The sequence below is a fragment of the Cebus imitator genome, unplaced genomic scaffold, assembly GCF_001604975.1.
Source record: "Cebus imitator isolate Cc_AM_T3 unplaced genomic scaffold, Cebus_imitator-1.0 Scaffold53, whole genome shotgun sequence".
Taxonomy (NCBI): Eukaryota; Metazoa; Chordata; class Mammalia; order Primates; family Cebidae; genus Cebus; species Cebus imitator.
Genome location: NW_016107368.1, coordinates 1,766,813 through 1,786,465, shown reverse-complemented (window position 1 = coordinate 1,786,465; position 19,653 = coordinate 1,766,813). Strand labels below are relative to the sequence as shown.

Here is a 19,653-nt window from a genome sequence, read left to right as displayed (position 1 = left end):
CAAAACAAAACAAAACAAAACAAAACAAAACAAAACAAAACAATGAAGGGGGAAAAAGTCCCCAAATAACTAAGCGGGATATGCTGTAAGTAATGCAAAAAGACAAGGCAATTCATAGTTTTATTCTCTTCAGTTTTTTTAAACCCTGGTATCTCATCAAGTAATTTTAATTGGTAAATAACTCTCACTAATGAAACAACTAATGAAACAGATCCTTCCACTGGGAAAACAAAAAATTACAGGCTAGTCAGAAATAAAGGCTACTTAAAAATTGTTTTTTCTTCTTTTTTTCTAAAATAGTATAAGTCATATAAAATTCCATCTAATTTTGTCCACTTTTGGAAACACCACTTTGAAATCATCCCTAATAGGAGATGGCAAAAAATAATGACAAAGGCAAATAATGCTGTGCATAGCATAATTTATTCACTTATTCACTCAACAAATGTTGATTTGAGTAGTTAGTAGAGACTAGGAGACAGAGCCAAGGAATGAGAATAAAGAAAGATATATCAAGCAAAAAGTTTGCTCTTAAAAAAACCCCAACTATAATTCTATTTCTTCAACAAATTTGTTAATGTCTTAGATATATAAGACATTACTCTCTATATGATCATTTTGTCAGGCATTATAAAATATTATACCTCTGAACTACAATAAACTGATCCAAGATCAGCAACATCACCCTATAATCTAAAGAATATTATGTTTTATCTAAAGAAAGAAGCCATTATGTGACTACAAAAGTAAGAGCAATAAATAATCTTGCTAAATTATGAGCAATTAGATATAAACCACCAATTATGAAAACATGTAACATAATGGAGAATTTAATGTCATAATTAACAAACATGTAAGTACATTAATTGATCTAATTCTTACCGCACCGTTTGGCAGTTAAGCATAAATGGCCTTATAGTTGATTGTAATCATACTTTTAAATTAAAAATTGTGGTAAAAACAAATGTTATGAACTGAATTTTTTCCCTTCAAAAATTCACACATTGAAGTCCTAACTTCCAGTATTTCATAATGTGACTGTATTTCAATATAGAGTCTTTAAAGAGGTAACTGAGGTAAAATGAGGTCATTAGGATAGACCCTAATTCATTATGATTCTTTTTCCTGGTTCATCTGGCTAGAAATACTGGCATTAAGTACATTCACATTGTTGTACAACCATCTATTTCCAGAATAATCTTCATCTTGGAAAACTTAAACTCTGTACCCATTAAACAGTAATGGGTATATAGCCAATGTATATCCCCTGTTTATATATTATATATACCAGTCATATATTAGAGAACAAAATCATTTGCAGATAAGTATTCTAAAAAAATTTAATTCCAATATAGTCTTAACTCAGGAAACAACTAGAGGACATGCTCTAGCAAAATGAAGGGTAAAGCAAGAAAAATTAAGACATAGGAGCTAGGAAGCAGAGGAACTATGGGCAGTAGTTCCAATATCAGTGTCATTTTCTAAACCTTTGCTGTGGTGTTTGCATCTGTTTGCTTTATGAAGGGATGTGTGGGGCTTGAGAGGTGTTTATATTGTACTTCATTTCTTAGTTCCTTTGTAATGCTTCTTTGGATATTTCTTGCATGTCCAATTTGGGGAAGCCCAGTATTTATGTTGGTCCATAACTAGAATTATAGATGTTGAAGATAAACTGGACACTAGTTAAAATGGTAAGGATAGATTTTATTCAGTGACTCTTGCAGTAGGGGAGAGCGTCAGTATGAACTCAACTCACTTCGCCAGAACAAAAGGGAAAGAGACTTTTTGAAGGTTGAGTGTGGTAAGGGAAAGACACTGAGTAGTTTTTAAGGGTGGGAAAGTGGTCCATATGAGTAGGCCATCTGGGTTTGTTAATTGGCATTTATCTGGAAGAGAAACAAACATATTTATGACAGGAGGCAGTGATGCAAATTAGGCCCACCAGTTTGGCCCTTACCCTCTTACCAGGGACTAGGAACAAAAGTGAAAGTTACCTTCTTGATTGTTTGTATTTCAAAGAGATAGTTCTCAAGGTAGGAGATTTATATTGCAAAGGGGCAAAGAAAGGATTTATAATTTCAAGCTTTCTAAGTTAACTGCTCTAAGTGGGAGTTCAGGGGACCAACTGCCTATCACCAGGTTTTGGCTGGAACAAACAGTAAATTCTGGCAGTGTGGAACCTTTTCAGGTAAGAACTTAATGGAGCTGGAGTCATCTTTTTAGGATATGGGCAAAAGATATGAACAAGTAGTTTACACAGAAAAACTAATGTAAATGTCCCTTAAGTATGGTAAAACGTATCACTGTAATAAGAGAAATACAAATAAAAACTCTGAAATACTATTTCTCCCCTATTAGATTGGCAGAAATGCAAAAGATTGACAACACTCTTTGTTGACAAGGCTGTGAGGAAATAATCACTGATATATTAGGAATTTTAGAAAATAGTTACGAATACAGCATTTAGCAATATCTCACAAAATTATACAAACCTTAGTTGTAACTCAGCATTCTTCTATGATTCTAACCCAAAGGTACACTAACAGAAAATCAAAATGACATGTATATGAGGCCGTTCATTGCAGCACTATTTATCCTAGAAAATTAGAAACAACACATTGACCCATCAGGTCCAGTGGAAGGAAGTGCTACTTCTATAATGATGAAGAACTGTATAATTGTTAGAAGTAGTAGATATATTAGTAAAGGAAATCTCATATGCTGCTGTGGAATGAGCTTAAGGATATATTATTAAACTGAAAAAGATTAACACAATATAGTATATCCCTGTGTGTGTATGTGTGCACGCATGCATGTGTATGAGTATGTTTTGTTGTGGGGGTAGGTAAAAATTAGAATTTTCAGTTTTCTTTTATATTTTTCTTGAATACTTTCCTTAAAATATTTAAAAAAAAAAAAAAACAGAAACATAAACCAAAACAAAACAAATGGCTATCCAATGGGGTGGGTGGGGGAGGGGAGGAGAGAGAAAAGAGAATGTATGGAAGAAGACCTCTCTAAATGTACCTTGCCTGATAGTTTAGCTTTTAGAACCATCCAGATGTTTTACATAATTATGAACAATTACATTTTAAAAAGAGAAAATGAAGTGATCTTCAAAAAATGGAAACAAGTGAGCCTAAATCTACATCCAATTGGTGTCATAACCACACAGAAGTATATATTCTACCATTTCTATAAGGTTTTATGTCTTAGAGTAATGGAATAATTAGGCAAAATTTTCCTTCAAGAATACTCATAGTTTCTAAAAAGCTACACTAGCAAATCATCATTTTGGAAATAGTTTATCTAGGCAGTGATCATCAGTGGCAGATAAAACCATTGGGTAGAGGTTTGGTGGGGGAACTTTTTAATGGATAAATCATAAACTTTATAATGGAACTTTATAATGGATAAAACTTTATAATGCTGCAGATCTGCCATTCAGTCTTAACATCACAGAAAATGGTTCAGGCAGACATAATGTGCCTCCTAATAAATGGCAATAAGAAGTACATAAGAATACATATGAAGTATTCTTGCAGCAATGACAAAACAACCTAGAAAAAATAAAGCCTCTAGAAATAATTACCAGTTTATAGGAGATAGTGGTAATAGAGGAACACCACAAAAATACACATTAGCCAAATTCATGATGTGGGAAATGCTACAGGACAAATGAAGCCAACTTCTTAAACAAATAAATAAATGACATAGAGCGGGGAAAGAGAATGGTGGCAGAGACTTAAAACATATTAGCTTAAGTGCAATATATCGACTTAGTTTGGATCCCAGTTCAAAGCAACTGTAAGAATTTTTTTTTTTAAAATACACTCAACAAAAATTGAATATTAGCATTAGATGAAATAAGTGTTGCAGGAGTTCTTAAACTTAATAAATACCTTTTCAAAAGGAGCTTTTGAAAATATATTGATAATTGAATTTTAATATAATTGACTTATTTACAATCTTATATATTTTTATGCTTCAAAAACATTATTTTGAGTAGAAGTTCTATGTTTCACCACACTGCCAGAAGGCAGGAGGGGAAGCCCATGGCTTACCGTATTTATGCCTGGTGTTCCAATATTGGAATGCTATGCTTGTGGGAGTTATTTATATCCTGCTGCTTAAGGTCATCACCAAGGTCTGATTTTTCACACACTAATAATTGTAGCCTCCGGCATAAATGGGTTTAAAAAGGGAAAAAGGTCAAGAGCCATTGATTTGTTAATTTTTGAGGAGTATGGGTTTTCAATCTGTTAGTACTTTTATGAAATCATAGGATTCCAGTTCCCCCATCAAAAATTAGGGGTATAGGTGAACCACAAGACATAATATTGATAAAGTTGGGTGATAGGTATAGGATTCATTATACTATTCTCTACTTCTATGTATGTTGAAATGTCCCATCATTAAAAAACTTAAAGGCATTATATGAATTTTCAGTTATTATACCAGTAATGTAGTAGAATGCTATTTTTGTACCTTCTGGGGAGCACTAGATAATATTGGTGATATTTTTGTCACCCCGATAGGTAAAGTATATTTCACTTTTAGTTCATTTCTTTAATTACAGAGATATTCAGGATCTTTTAAATACTATTTGACTATTTGTGTTTTCTCTTTCAGTTTTTATTTTAATTAAACTTTATTGTCATTTCAAGAGTGTTATATAAATGGAGCCATATAGTTAATCATTATTTTTAAACATAAAAATAATGTTTTATGCTTTTCTTCGCTGAGCATAATTCCCAGGAGAGTCATCCAGGTTGTTTTATATATCAGTTGTTCCTTTTTGGTGTGGACATACCAGTTTGTTTAATTATTTGCCTATTGTAGGACGTCTGGGTAGTTTCCGGTTTTTGACTGTTAGAAATAAAATTGCTGTTAACATTCATGTAAAATGTGAACATAAGTCTTCACTTATCTAGGATAAATACCCAGGAGTGCAATTGCTGAGTTATATGATAGTTGCATGTTTAGTTTTATAAGAAACTATCAAGACGATTTTACAGAGTAACCATACCATTTTACATTCTCATCAGCAGTGCATGAGTGATCTGGTTGCAATTTACCCTTGTCATCATTTGGTATTACCACTCTTAGCCATTCTGACAGGTGTGTGTAGTGACATCTCAATATGGTTTTAATTTGCATTTTCTTAATAGCTAATGATGATGAATACCTTTTCATGTGCTTAATTTCCATCTGTAAATCTTCAGTGAATGTCTCTTTATGTTTCTTTGCTTGTTTTCTAGTTGGATTTGGTTTTCTAATGTTTCTTCAATTTTTCTCACTGCTTAAGATACTCAGTTCATTATTTTTAGCTCTTTTATTTGCTAATGTTACTATTTAAAACTAAAAACCTTTTCTATATACACTCCTCTTGATGCATCCCCCATGGTTAGATGTATAGTTTTTAAAGTATCATTTACTTCTGAGTATTTTCAAAATTCTGTATGATTTCTTCTTAGATTCATCAGTTTTTAGAAGTTTTCAAACATATTTGGTATTTAAAAAGTTACCTTTTTGTTATGGTTGTTAGAGAATATGGTTATAGGATACCAGTTACATGAATGTTGAGACATTCTTTATGGCTGGGCATTGGATTAATTTTTGTATGTGTTTCATTTGTATTCTGTTTGGAAGCAATACTCTGTGTATCTCTATTAAATCAGACTTACTGGTTGTGAAACCATTTCTTCTCTACCCTTAATAATGTTTTTATTTTATTTTTTTTGAGACCGAGTCTGGCTTTGTCACCCAGGCTGGAGTGCAGTGGCACGATCTCAGCTCACTGAAATCTCCACGTGCCAGGTTCAAGATTCTCTTGCCTCAGCCTCCCGAGTAGCTGGGGTTATAGTCGCCTGCCACCACACCTGGCTGATTTTTGTATTTTTAGTAGAGATGGGTTTCACCATGTTGGCCAGGCACGACTCAAACTCCTGTCCTCAGGTGATCCATCCACCTTGGCCTCCCAAAGTGCTGAGATTACAGTTGTGAACCACTGTGCCCAATGTTTTTATTTCTTTGGTTGTTTTATTATTGTGATAATATGTTAAAAATTGTCGTCTGTGGTAATGAGTTTGTCAGTTTCTCCTTGTGGTTTTATCAACATATTTTGGAACTATCTAGGTACATATAAGCTTAGATATTATATATATTGAATAGAACCTTTTTCATTGGATAGTCGCCTTTATTGCTAGTAATGGTTTTTGCTCTTAAAATTTTGTTTGATATTAATATAGCAACACCAGTGTCTTTATTGATTGATTGGTTGGTCGGTTGATTGAGACAGTCTCCCTCTGTTGCCCAGGCTGGAGTGCAGTGGCACGATCTAGGCTCACTCAACCTTTGCCTCCCGGGTACAAGTGATTCCTAAGCCTCCTGAGTAGCTGGGACTATAGGTGCGCACCACCATGCCCAGCTATTTTTTCTGTTTTAGTACAGATGGGATTATACCATGTTGGCCAGGCTGGTCTCGCACTCCTGACCTCAAGTGATCTGCCTGCCTTGGCCTCCCAAAGTGTCGGATTACAGGTATGAGCCACTGCGCCCGGACACACTAGTCTCTTTAAATTAGTATTTGCCTCATGTATTTTTTTTCTATAGTTTCTACTTTTAATCTTTATGTCTTTAGATTTTTAGGTGTGTCTCTTTTGGAAAGCATGTGGACTAATACTACTTCAGCCTTACATAAAAATATTTCCCATGTGTTTACAGTGCCGAAGCTGCTGAAAGATGGCAGAAGAAGTGGTGGTAGTAGCCAAATTTGATTATGTGGCTCAACAAGAACAAGAATTGGACATCAAGAAGAATGAGAGATTATGGCTTCTGGATGATTCTAAGTCCTGGTGGTGAGTTCGAAATTCCATGAATAAAACAGGTTTTGTGCCTTCTAACTATGTGGAAAGGAAAAACAGTGCTCGGAAAGCATCTATTGTAAAAAACCTAAAAGATACCCTAGGTAAGAGATTTCTATTTCTTTTTTTTTTTCTTTTTTTGAGACAAAGTCTTGCTCTGTCACCCAGCCTGGAGTGCAGTGGCATGATCTCGGCTTACTGCAACCTTCATCTCCTGGGTGTAAATAATTCTGCCTCAGCCTCCTGAATAGCTGGGATTACAGGCATGTGCCACCGCGTCCAGCTAATTTTTTTGTAATTTTTAATAGAGACGGCGTTTCACCATCTTGGCCAGGCTGGTCTTGAACTCCTGACCTTGTGATCCACCTGCCTCGGCCTCCCAAAGTGCTAGGATTACAGTCATGAGCCACTGTGCCCGGCTAAGGTATTTCTTATTTGAAACAAACAAACAAACAAACAAAAACAAAACTGCTTTGTTTTAAATGAATCCTGGAGTTTAGTTCTTTGTACATAATTCTGGCAGCAGTGTACATAATTGACTTGAAAAGGCAAGGGCTAGGTAAGTTTGACTCATAGCAGGTATTCAACCCAAAAGACAAATGAAAGTCATAAGTGTTAACATGCAGTCTCTGTAAATCTAGGCCCACTCTTAAAGTCAGGCCAAAGTGGTGCTAATAAGTAGAACTAACTATGATCTTCTAGCAGGGGCTCTTTGAACCATGAATGACTGTTGGAGTTTAGACTTATAGGCAGAACTGCCTCTTTGGCACCAAGGCAACTTATTTACATGGCACATAATGAATTTTAACATCTAATGACCTTATGTTTTGAACTTCACTTAAAATCCACCATTTTATTTCTCTATTTGATAAGAGAACTGTGAATCATTACTGTACATTAGCACCTACAGAGCTCCTTTATATTTTGTTTCTCTTTTTCGCTTTCTTTATTTCTCTAAATATAAAGTTTTTGTTTTTTATTTTTGCCGGCCCTCCATTAGGGCCTGAGACAGTAGAGCCCACTTGGCTCTACATTGGACTTGGCTAAGCTAATAGGAAGGAAATATGCATGGGCGAGGAATGGCCTCTTCTCTTTAAAAAAGAAAACAAAAATTAAACTCTCCATAGCTGACAGGAAGGAATTGGGAGGGACAGAATTTCATTTTTGGTGTTCAGACAAACATGCTGTTTGCGTAATGGTTCTTTGTTTGTATGTAGAAGAAAAGTACAATTTCTCCTTGCAAAGACAGTTTGGGAACAATATAGCCTGATTGACAAATACGAAATACTATTGACTCACTACTTTACATTAGTTTTTATTTATTTATTTTTTATGGTTTTTGTAGAGATGGAGTCTTGCTGTGTTGTCCAGGCCAAACTTGAACCCCTAGGCTCAAGCAACCCTCCCACCTCAGCCTCCCGAGTAGCTGGGTCTACAGATGCTCGCTACCATGCCCAGCTTAGTTTTTATTTTTATTCAACATTATTGTTATTCTAGAATGTTCTTCTAATTACCATCAATAAAAGACAAATATTTAAAGTTTTTAACCATTGTAAAACTGCAAAAACTAAAATATAGTACAATTTGGAGTAAGATATAAAGTAATGGATTATCAGTTTCTGAGATAAAAAAGTATTTCCAGTGTTCTAAAGGTAATTAAGTAGATAGAGTCATGGTCATATTTAACTGCTGAGGTAACTTTTTTAGTACTTTTCAGGTTTTGCCATAAAGACCATTATTTTTAGTTTTTCAGTGGAAGACAAATCAGAGATTTTCCTTCAGTAGCAGAAGAGACCGGGGTTAAAACCAGGGATACTTCTGGTTTTGTAAATACTGGACATTTATTTAAAGCATGTTGATTAGAGATATTGGGGGAAATTAAGGTAATTTCTGTCAAGAAAGTATGCCTCATAGTGATAAGTGCACAGGGTACTAGAATATACTCAGACTTTTTTGTTCCATTTTAAAAGGACACTGGTATCTTGGGACTAGAGTGAATGTGACAGTAATTAACAAAATATAGTGAAAAAAGTAATATCATAGAGTAAAAGGGGGAAATATCCCAGTATTAGATATTACATATATAAACCTAAAAGCCCATTTAGACATAATTTTTATTATTTGCTAATACTCCAGGGATGCCTTCTATACTACATTCTGATGTTACTGAGACAGTTTTATCAAGGTTTTTATCTATTTAAGTCTTAGGAAATCTCTGTTAACTTTATTACTATATTACAGTTATTGCTACCAATATTCCAAGGTGCTTGGAAACATTGTTTTGAGTTAGTGATCTGTAGTTAGCCTGTAAAGAGATGTAAGTCCAGCGTTTGCATTAGATAGCCTTTTTCTTTTCTTGTAATTTCTGCACCGTTTGGTAAGTTAAATGTCCAGTGTAATTAATGGATTTGTTTCACAATGGTTGTGCTGGTGGAGACATTGTTTGAAAGTTGAGAAGGAAAAGAAGAAAACAAAAGGATTAATGCGTGAATATATTTTAGTACTAAAAAGCGTGTATGCTTTAAAGTTTCTTCCAAAATAAGTTTAAATAAGAAGGTCATATTTTTGGCCATCATTATTTACTTGTTATACAGGCTGTGTTATAATTTAGAGGAAAACAAGTTTTGGAAAGAGAGAAGCCTCAGAAAAACTTTCTATTGCCTGGGTGTGGGCCAGGTCACATGGATTGGGTGTGGGAAGTTTCAGTGTTGCAGAACAGACCAGGAAGCTCACTGAGAATTATCCTGACAAAAGAGAACACGGAATTTTTCTTCAAAATGGATTGGTTAAATGTCTTTAAAGATTTTTTCAGTAAGTAATCTGTTTATTATTGTTAAATCCATTGTTTTTTTACAGTTGTGAATTCGATTTTCTGCTTTTGTAAATTTAAAGGAAAACTATTTGGTGGGTTTATGTAAGCTAGTACATTATGTTTATGTAATACAAACCAAATGATTGGTGATACATCCAAAAATTGTAGTTTTGACTTGGTAAGTAAAATAATTTAAAATGCTTAACATGAATGTTTAACAAGTAGAGAAAGAATATGAATGGTTTGGGCTTGATGCAGTTCTAATTTAGTAACTTTCAACTTGGCACAGACATTTGAAGTGAATTAAATAAATTGTAAACATATTAAAAACATTAGAAAAAGGGATTAGATGAACAGATTTCTTCATCCTCAACTTTTGAATTAACATTTTTTTTTTTTTTACGACTTTTAACTTTTTTTTTTAGAGGAACAGTGTAAAGATAATCTTTAATAAAAACACTAGTAAAGAGAATGTTTTTAGTTAATCAATATAGTATTGCTAGAAATTGATGTTTTGATGAATGTGAGGGTTGATATTTTGATACGAGTTATGAGAACAGCTGTACGACAAAGAGGAATATAGTGAATTCTTGACTGTTACTTAGTTTGGGTCATGAAGTAGTACTAATAATAATTTACAAGAGCCTAATTCTTTTGGTTCTGCCGATGGCCTCCTTATGATCTTATCATAGTGAACTTGATTTGAATTTCTTGAACATTTGCTTGGTGTTTCTACAAAAATGAACAGAAGAATTATTATAGAAGTCTCTTATGCAAAACAAGCCTAAGGAAACAAAGAGTAACCTGATGAGAGATTCCAGAGAAAAGGGCAAAGGAGAAAAGGAGTAAGCACTTGTTGAAAAAGAATATTGTAATTGTAATATGAAGACTCATTTGTTAGCTTTAGTGTGTCCTTCTGGAATATGTCTCTTCCGTTTACTTTTTGGTGAGTTACTAAAATTTCAGATCTTTGCATTTTCATTTTTTGGGTGAGTTTTACCTTTGAAAAACGTACTTATTTGCTTATGCATTTGTTCATCGACACATTCTTATTGAGAGCCTTCTCCAAGCCAGGCAGAAATCATAGGGTGAAAAACTAATGCTAACTCTTGCAGATCCTACATTCTGGTGGAAAGGTGTATGATGATTGTTATTTATTAAAAACACAGTGGATTTCATATCTAGGTTTAGTCATAAGCCATGTTGACCATAAATCAACCAGAAATAATATAAAAGAATCCATTGTGGCCACGAGTGGCTGCTCACACCTGTAATCCCAGCACTTTGGGAAGCCGAGGTAGGTGGATCACTTCAGGTCAGGTGTTTGAGACCAGCCTGGTCAACATGGTAAAACACTGTCTCTACTAAAAATGCAAAAGTTACCTGGGCATGGTGGCAGGCACCTGTAATCTTAGCTGCTTCGGAGGCTGAGGCAGGAGAATCACTTGAACCTGGACGTGGAGGCTACATTGAGCCAAGATTGTGCCACTGCACTTCAGCCTGGGTGACAGAGCAAGACTCAATCTCAAAAAAAAAAAAAAAAAAAAAAATCCATTGTGTCATTGATACATTCAATATATATCATTGATACATTCAATATATATCATTGATACAATGGTAAAATTATTCTTTCTGCTGAGTCTTAGGAAGTTGATAGTTAATGCATTTGCAGACCGAGAAACAGGATTTGAAATTGCAACCAAAATGTTCCTTTGCCCTGCAGCAACGCCAATTTTTTAATTTATTTTGCCAGGCAGTTTGTCAGAGTAGAGACAGGCTATTGATCTACTTCCATCTACTTCCTCCCTGAATGAGCTTACAAAGTAGAAGAAACAGAGCATTACGTGCTCTTTGTATGGTAGCCAGAATATTTTTGAAAACAAAAATTGCACAATGTTTTAAATAACACAGAATAAAAAATAATTTATTTCATGTAGATGAAATGAGCCGATGAAAATACAAAAATTTAAATAAAAAACTGTAATGGAAAGAATACCATATATTTAGTATTTCTTAGTTCTGCTCCCAGCCATGTGGCCTGCGAAAAATAACTGAACTTTTCTGATTTCCTGTTTCTTGTAAAGGAGAGAGTTAGGCAAGACTAAATGATCCTGGGAAGTCCCTTCTAACTCTCAAGTCTTACAGTCCTGGTAAACAACTAAGGAGTCTTTAGTGTGTCATAGGAATTGAGGGAAAGCAATGAGGGAGAAATTGGTTTTGAAGTAGAAACACGAGAACAGAATTGTAGTTCACTAAGGAAATAGAAGAAGCAGGAAAACTTTCTTTGGCCCCATCTCAACACTTACTCAGTGATACAGATGAAGGAAAAATGACATGCTTAAACTAAGGAATATAGGAAGCACTAACATCAAGATAGACATGAACAAGATGAATAGGAACAGACAGTATTGTAAAACTCTACATTAAAATTTTAAAAGGAATTGTATAGATTAGTGAGCACCTAGCCTGGCAGCAGCTTACATGAATAAAAAACTTAGAGCTGCTGTGGTAATGTATGAACTAGAAGTCCTACTTCTAGTCAGCACAGTCCATGATGACATTGATTCAAGTCTGAGAGGTGCTCAGGTGGAGGAATGCAATAGCTCCCTTATGTGTGTGTTGGTCAAATAAAACATGATGTGATTAATCCACTTTTGATAGATATTCTTCAACAATGGTATTGAGAAACTTAGATGCTTCCAAATACTGGCATCCAGTATATTGAGGATTTGGAAACCAGGTTACATAAGGCATAGTTACAGATACAAAGACTTGCCTCAGGGAGTACAGCTGTCATATGAAGAGGGACTGTTCACAGTGCTTAACCAAGTTCTTAAAAATCCTTTTGGAGTTTGTAATGCATTGTTTTGGTTAAGAAACAGTACTGTAGGACCCAAGCAGCTGGGACCTGCATGCCACCACGCCTGGCTAAGTTTTTGAACTTTCAGTACTTTCGCCATATTGGCTAGGCTAGTCTTGAACTCCTGGCTTCAAGTGATCTGCCTGCCTCAACCTCCCAAAGTGCTGCGAACCACCACCCCTGGCCATGTTTGTGTCAAATTTTAAAAATTAAACACCAGAAGCACTAGAAGGTAGGAAAGTAGTAACCACCATTGGTTGAGTGCCTGCTATGTACTGTAAGTGCTTTACACATAGTCTTTCAAAAATTATTTACAAGCATTTTATGAATTTTTTTTTTTTTTATATAACACCATTATATAAACAAGGAGACTGGAGTTTTCCTTTAAACTTTTATTTTAGGTTTGGGGGTACATGTGAAGGTTTGCTACATGGGTAAATATGCGTCATGGGGGTTTGTTGTTCATATTATTTCTTTCTTTTTTTTTTTTTTTTTTTTCTGAGACTGAGTCTCACTCTGTTGCCTAGGCAGGAGTGCAGTGATCTCAGCTCACTGCAACCTCCACCTCCCAGGTGCAAGTGATTCTTCTGCCTCAGCCTCCTGAGTAGCTGGGATTACAGGTGCCCACCACCATACCCGGCTAATTTTTGTATTTTTACTAGAGATGGGATTTCACCATGTTGGCCAGACGGGTCTCGATCTCCTGACTTCAGGTGACCCATCCACCTCAGCCTCCCAAAGTGCTGAGATGATGGGCGTGAGCCGCCACACCTTGCCTGTTGTACATATTATTTCATCACCCAGATATTAAGTCCAGTACTCAATTATTATCTTTTCTCCTCTCCTTTGCCCACCCTTCCTCCTCACAGGGGAAGCATTTGGTTTTCTGTTAGAAATTGGAGTTTAAAAAGATTAAATAACTTGACCAAGATCATACAACCAGTAGCAGAACTAAAATTTAAATTTGTATCTCCTATTAAAGTTTTCATAGTGGATCCTTTATTGCTAAAGAGTAGAGAATTGGAGTGAGATAGGCAATGGATTAGAAGAGTTTGATGCAAAAAGGACTAGTCGAGCCTAGGAGGATTGTGCTGAACTGTGAGGTCAGGAAGTGCTATGACCTGAATGTTCGTGTTCCCCAAAACTCGGTACGATCTCTGCTCACTGCAACCTCCACCTACTGGGTTCAAATGATTCTCATGCCACAGCCACCCGAGTAGCTGGAATTACAGGTGTGTGTCACCATGCCTGGCTAATTTTTGTATTTTTAGTAGAGATGGGGTTTTGTCATGTTGGCCAGGCTGGTCTTGAACTCCTGGCCTCAAGTGGTCTGCCTGCCAAAGCCTCTCAAAGTGCTGGGATTATGGGTATGAGCCCCCATGCCAGGCTGTTCTTTGTTTGACAGTGTATAATTAGTCTTAGACGTAATGTGTTTAAACAAACTTCCATAGAGGATCATTCTAGATCTTACTGATCTTTTGCTTTCATACACCGAACTGTGCAAATTCTGAATTTAAAAAAAAATCATTTGAAATTAGTCTATATTTTCAGGTAAAAAATTTTTTTGTGTGTTTTCCTCACATCATTTATTCAGTTTTACTCAATTTAACATTTATTGAGAATCTGCTATGTGTGATAGCCACTGTTGGCCTTTGAGCAGTGATGTCATGTGAGTGCAGCATTATTTATAGGAAGATTAGACTGGATGATGGGTTGACTGAGGGAGAAATTTGAGTTAATAAGGAAGCTAGTTTAGCAGGGTCAGGAAATCTTTGGTACTACATAATAGGCCTGAAGAAGAGTGATCATAATGGGAATGGAAAGTGTTGGCAGTAAAAAGATAAAAGATGATTGTGAGGATTTGATGTAAGACTCTTAAAAAATTTTTTTATGAGGTAAAATTTATATAACATAAAATTAACCATTTTAAAGTATGTAGTTCAGTAGTATTGAGTACATTAACAATGTTTTGCAGCCATCACTTCTGATTCCAAAATGTTTCCATCACCCCAAAAATAGTTATTCTCAATCAGTCCCTGGCAATTACTAATCTGCTTTCTGTCTCTATGGATTTACCTATTCGGATAATTTATATGAATGCAGTCATAAAGTATGTGACCTTTTTGTGTCTGGCTTCTTTCATTTAGTATAATATCTTCCAGGTTTATCCATGCTGTAGCATATATCAGTAATTCATCCCTTTTATGGCTGAATAACTTTTTTTTTTTTTTTTGAGATGGAGTCTTGCCCTGTAACCCAGGCTGGAGTGCAGTAGCACAATCTTGGCTCACTGCAACCTCTGCCTCCTGGGTTCAACCGATTCTCCTGCCTCAGCCTCCAGAGTAGCTGGGATTATAGGTGCCCGCCACCTGCCTGGCTAATTTTTCTATTTTTAGTAGAGACTGGGTTTCATCATGTTGGCCAAGGCTGGTCATGAACTCCTGACCTCAACTGATCTGCCCACCTTGGCCTCCCAAAGTGCTGGGATTACAGGTGTGAACCACTGTGCCTGGCCAGCTGAATAACTATTATATGTATATATCACATTTTGTTTATCTGTTCATCTATTCATAGATGGACATTTGGGTTGTTTCCACATTTTGGTTATTGTAAACAGTGTGATGAACATGAATGTACAATTATTATTTGGATATCTATTTTCAGTTAAGTGAATACCTAAAAGTGGAATTGCTGGATCATATGGTAATTCTGTTTTGCTTTTTGAGAAACCATCTGTTTTCCACATGGTGGCACCATTTTACATTGCAACCAGTATTATAAAGAGGGATTCCAATTTCTCCACATCCTTGCCACGACATATTTTCTTTTTTTTGTTTGTTTATAGACATTATAATGGGTGTGAGGTAGGGTCATTGTGGTTTTGATTTGCATTTCTCTAATGACTAATGATATTGGGGATCTTTTCATGTGCATGTTGGCTATTCATATATCTTAGTAGGAATGTTTATTCAAGTCCTTTGCCCATTTTTGAATTTTTATGTTCTGGATACTAGATCCTTGTCAGAATTATGATTTGCAAATATTCTCTTCTAAGTCTATAGATTCTTTTTACTTTCTTGATAGTGTCTTATATACAGATGTTTTTAATTTTGATGAAGTATAATGGATCTTGTTTTTTTTTGTTGCTTATGCTTTTAATGCCAGTATCTAAGAATCCATTACTAAATGCAAGGTCACAGATATTTACTCCTATTTTTTCTTCTAAGAATTTTACAGTTTTAGCTCTGACATTTGGTCATTTTGAGTTATTTTTTGTATATTATTTGAAGTTGGAGCCCAGTTTCATCGTTTTGTTTATGGATATCCATTTGTTCCAGTACCCTTTTTTGTAGAAACTGTTGTTTCCTCCCATTGAGTGGTCTTGGCACCTTTAATGAAAATCAATTGACCATAGATGTATGGGTTTATTTTAGGATTTCTAATTCTGTTTCACTGCTGTATATTTCTATCCTTAAGCCAGTATCACACTGTTTTGATTAGTGTGGCTTTGTAATAAGTTTTGAATTGAGAAAGGGAGAGTCCTTCCACTTGATTTTCCTTTTTCAAGATTGTTTTGGCTACGTGGGGTCCACCTTGCAGTTCAGTGTGAATTTTAGAATCAGCCTTTTCATTTCTGTGGGGGAAAAAAAATGGTAGAACTTTAGTAAGGATTGCATTGAATCTGTGGATTGCTTTGGACAGTATTGCTATCTTACACAGAATTATCTTTCCATTTATTTAGGTCTTCTTTAATTTCTTTCAGCAGTGTTTTGCAGTGTTTAGTATATGAGTCTGATACTTCCTTGGTTGAATTTATTTCTATGTATTTTATTCTTAATGCTATTATAAATGGAATTGTTTTCTTAATTTTATCTTTGAATTGTTCATTGCTAACATATAGAAATACGACTGGTTTTGTATGTTGATCTTGAAACTTTGCTGAATTTGTTTATTCTGACTGTGGGAGTGTGTATGTATGTGTGTATGTCTATGTATATTCTTTAGGATTTTCTATTTATAAGATAATGTCATCTGTGGATGCTTTTTCCCCTCCCTAATTGCTTTGGCTAGCACTTAAAATCCAATGTTGAATAGAAGTGGTGGAAGAGAGCATCCTTGTTCTTGTCTTGTTCCTGTTCTTAGGGTGGAAAACTTTGTCTTTCACCATTGTGTGTGATGTCAGCTCCACAGTTTTTTGCAGATGCCCTTTATTATATTGAGGACATTTTCTTCTAATCCTATTTTGCTGAGCATTGTTACCATGAAAGTTTTGGATTTTGTCCAGTGCTTTTTCTGCATCAATTCAGATAATCATTTGGTTTTTTTCCCCTTTATTTTACTAATATGAGGTATTATATTTTCATATGTTGAACCACTCCTGCATAAATCCCACTTAGTCATTATATGCAATCCTATTAATATGCTTGCTAGATTTGGTTTTCCTAATACAGATAATCCTTATTTTTCACAGATTCTGTATTTGTGAATTTACTTATTGGCTAAAATTTATTGATAAGCCCAGAGTTGATACTTGCAGTATTTTGTGTACATGTGCAGTGTGGCAAAAATGTGAGTCGCCTGATGTGCACATTCCCAGTTGAGGCAGTGTTCCACCTTCTTATTTCAACTTTTGTACTATAAACAAGTGTCCTTTGCGCAGTCTAGTTAGTGCCACTTTTTTTGCATTTTTGTGCTTGATGATTTTGCTGTTTAAAATGGCCCCCAAGCACAGTGATGAAGTGTGAATTTGCCTTATGGAAAAAATGTGTGTTAGATAAGCTTCATTTAGGCATGAGTTATAGCGATGTTAGTTGTGAATTTAGTGTTAATCACAATTTATATTAAACAAAGTGTCTTTAACGAGAAACACGAATAAAGGTTATATAGTGATTAACAAAAATATAACTGAAGGCTAACCCTGTTTTTCCCTTAGGAGCCGTGGTTCAGTGTTTGCTAATTCATTATTTATGGTAACTTTGTAGAACATAACTACTGCAAATAAAGGAAACCAACTGAATTTTGTTGAGGATTTTTGCATCTGCATTTCTTAGTGATATTACCAGTTTTCTTTTGATCGCTTTGGTATTCTGGGTAAAGTTGGCCTCATAGAATGTATTAATAAGTATTCTCTTCTTTTTTCTTTTTAGAGATGTTTTAGAAGCATTGATGTTAATTTTTCTGTAAATGTTTGGTAAAATCCACTAGTGAAATCATCTACTCCAGAGCACATTTTTGATGTGATATGTTTTGTTACTGATTTAATCTTTTACTTGTTATATGCCTGTTCAAATTTTCTATTTTTCCGTGAGTCAGCTTTGGTAGCTTGTGCATTTCTTGGAATTGATATTTTTCTTCTAGGTTTATTAATTTATTGGCATACAGTTGTTCATAGTACTTGTTTATAATCCTGTTTTAAATATCTGTAAGGTCTGTAGAAGTGGTATTTCTGATTTTAGTTATTGGAGTATCTCTCAGTCTAGCTAAAAAGTTTTCAATTTTACCGATACTTTTAAATAACCACATTTTGGTTTTGTTGATTTCCTCTGTTTTTCTGTTCTCTTTTGTATATATCTCTGCTCTAATTTTTATTATTTCCTTCTTTTAGCTTTGAGTTTAGTTTTTCTTTTCTAGTTCCTTAAGATTAAATTGGTAATTTGAGATCTTTTTTCTTTTTTATGCAAGCTTTTAGGGCTATACATTTCCCTTTGAGCATTGCTTTTGCTGCCTCCCATAGGTTTTGATATGTTGTGTTTTCATTTTCATTTATCTCATAGTAGTGTCTAATCTTGTGAAATTTCTTTGTGACCTGTTGGTTTAAGAGAGTGTTAGTTGCCATACACTTGTTAATTTTCCAGTTTTCCTTTCTGTTACTAATTTCTAGGTTCATTCCATTGTGGTCAGAAAAGATATTTGTATGACTTCAGTCTCAAATTTATTGAGACTTTTTTTTTTTTTTTTTTTTTAAATAGAGACAGGGTCTTTGTTACCTAGGCTGGAGTGCAATAGCATGGTCATAGCTCACCGCAACCTTGAAGTCCTGGGCTCAAGCAATCTTCCCAACTCAGCCTTCTGAGTAGCTGGAACTACAGGTGTGCACCACCACACCTGGCGAATTATTTTATTTTATTTTTTATTTTTGTAGAGACAAGGTCTCACTGTCTTGCCCAGGCTGCTGTGAAACTCCTGGGCTCAAGTGTTGTCCCACCTTGGCTTCCCAAAATGTTGGAATTGCAGGGTTGTGCCAGTGTGCCTGGCCTATTGAGCCTTGTTTTGTGTCCTGCCATATGGTCTGTTTTGCAAAATAGTCCATGTACACTTGAGAAAAATGTGTACTGTATTCTGCTTTTGTTTGATGGAATATTCTCTATATGTCTGTTAGGTCTAGTTGGTTTATAGTACTGTTAAAGGCTCCTGTTTCCTTAATGATCTTTCATTTACCTCTGTGCCTCAAGGCCTGTTTCCTTAATGATCCTTCATTTACTTTTGTCCTTTACAGAAATTGAGGTATTGATGTCTCCAAGTACAGTTAGTGCTCGACTTACAACCATGATTGGTTCCGACAGACCAGTCGTAACACGATTTGGTCGTAAGTTGAGTAGGCTTTATGTACAGTACTGTGAAATGATGTTATAAAAATCTTTAAGTCATTTTATCATAATTTTCTTTCATTATTGCTATATATCATAATTTTCTTTGTTCATTTTATGCCATTTGTATCATCTCTACACGATTTTGTTTCTTATTTTTACATTCGTCAGGTTTAAGTAAAACACTGCATTACCAGTAGTAAAGGTTGACCTGAATGCTTATTATGAAAGCATTCTTGTCAAATCTCATTTTTAAAAAGCCGCCTTAACTTGTGGTAAAGGTGCAGCCTTGTGTAAAATGTAGAATATTCACAGATCACTGAACCACGGTGGTCTATGGTTTGAAGTGAAAAAACCACGGCACATGATGAGTTTTGAAAAGCAGAAGAGTATGAACTATGTTAAGTCTTAGGGTTAAAAAGGACTAGTTGCCAGGTATTTATTTATTATCATTGTAAATAGAAAAGTAAATCATCACAATTTTATGTGACTTTCCATGGGATACAAATATGTAGCATTCATCATAAA

At 35.0% G+C, this 19,653-nt stretch overlaps 1 protein-coding gene across 3 annotated transcripts in view; it reads left to right on the top strand.

Moving 5' to 3' along the window:
• Window positions 1-19,653, top strand: part of NCK1 (NCK adaptor protein 1) — an 88,807-nt gene that overhangs the window by 60,248 nt on the left and 8,906 nt on the right. For 2 of the 3 annotated variants that reach the window (XM_017528263.2, XM_017528262.2), the window contains exon 2: window positions 6,727-6,970. In XM_017528263.2, coding sequence (XP_017383752.1) covers window positions 6,877-6,970 — 94 coding nt within the window. In that variant the 5' untranslated portion in view covers window positions 6,727-6,876. Of the gene's footprint in view, window positions 1-6,726; window positions 6,971-7,322; window positions 9,678-19,653 lie in introns of those variants that run through there. The other variant, XM_017528261.2, reaches the window with a different exon arrangement.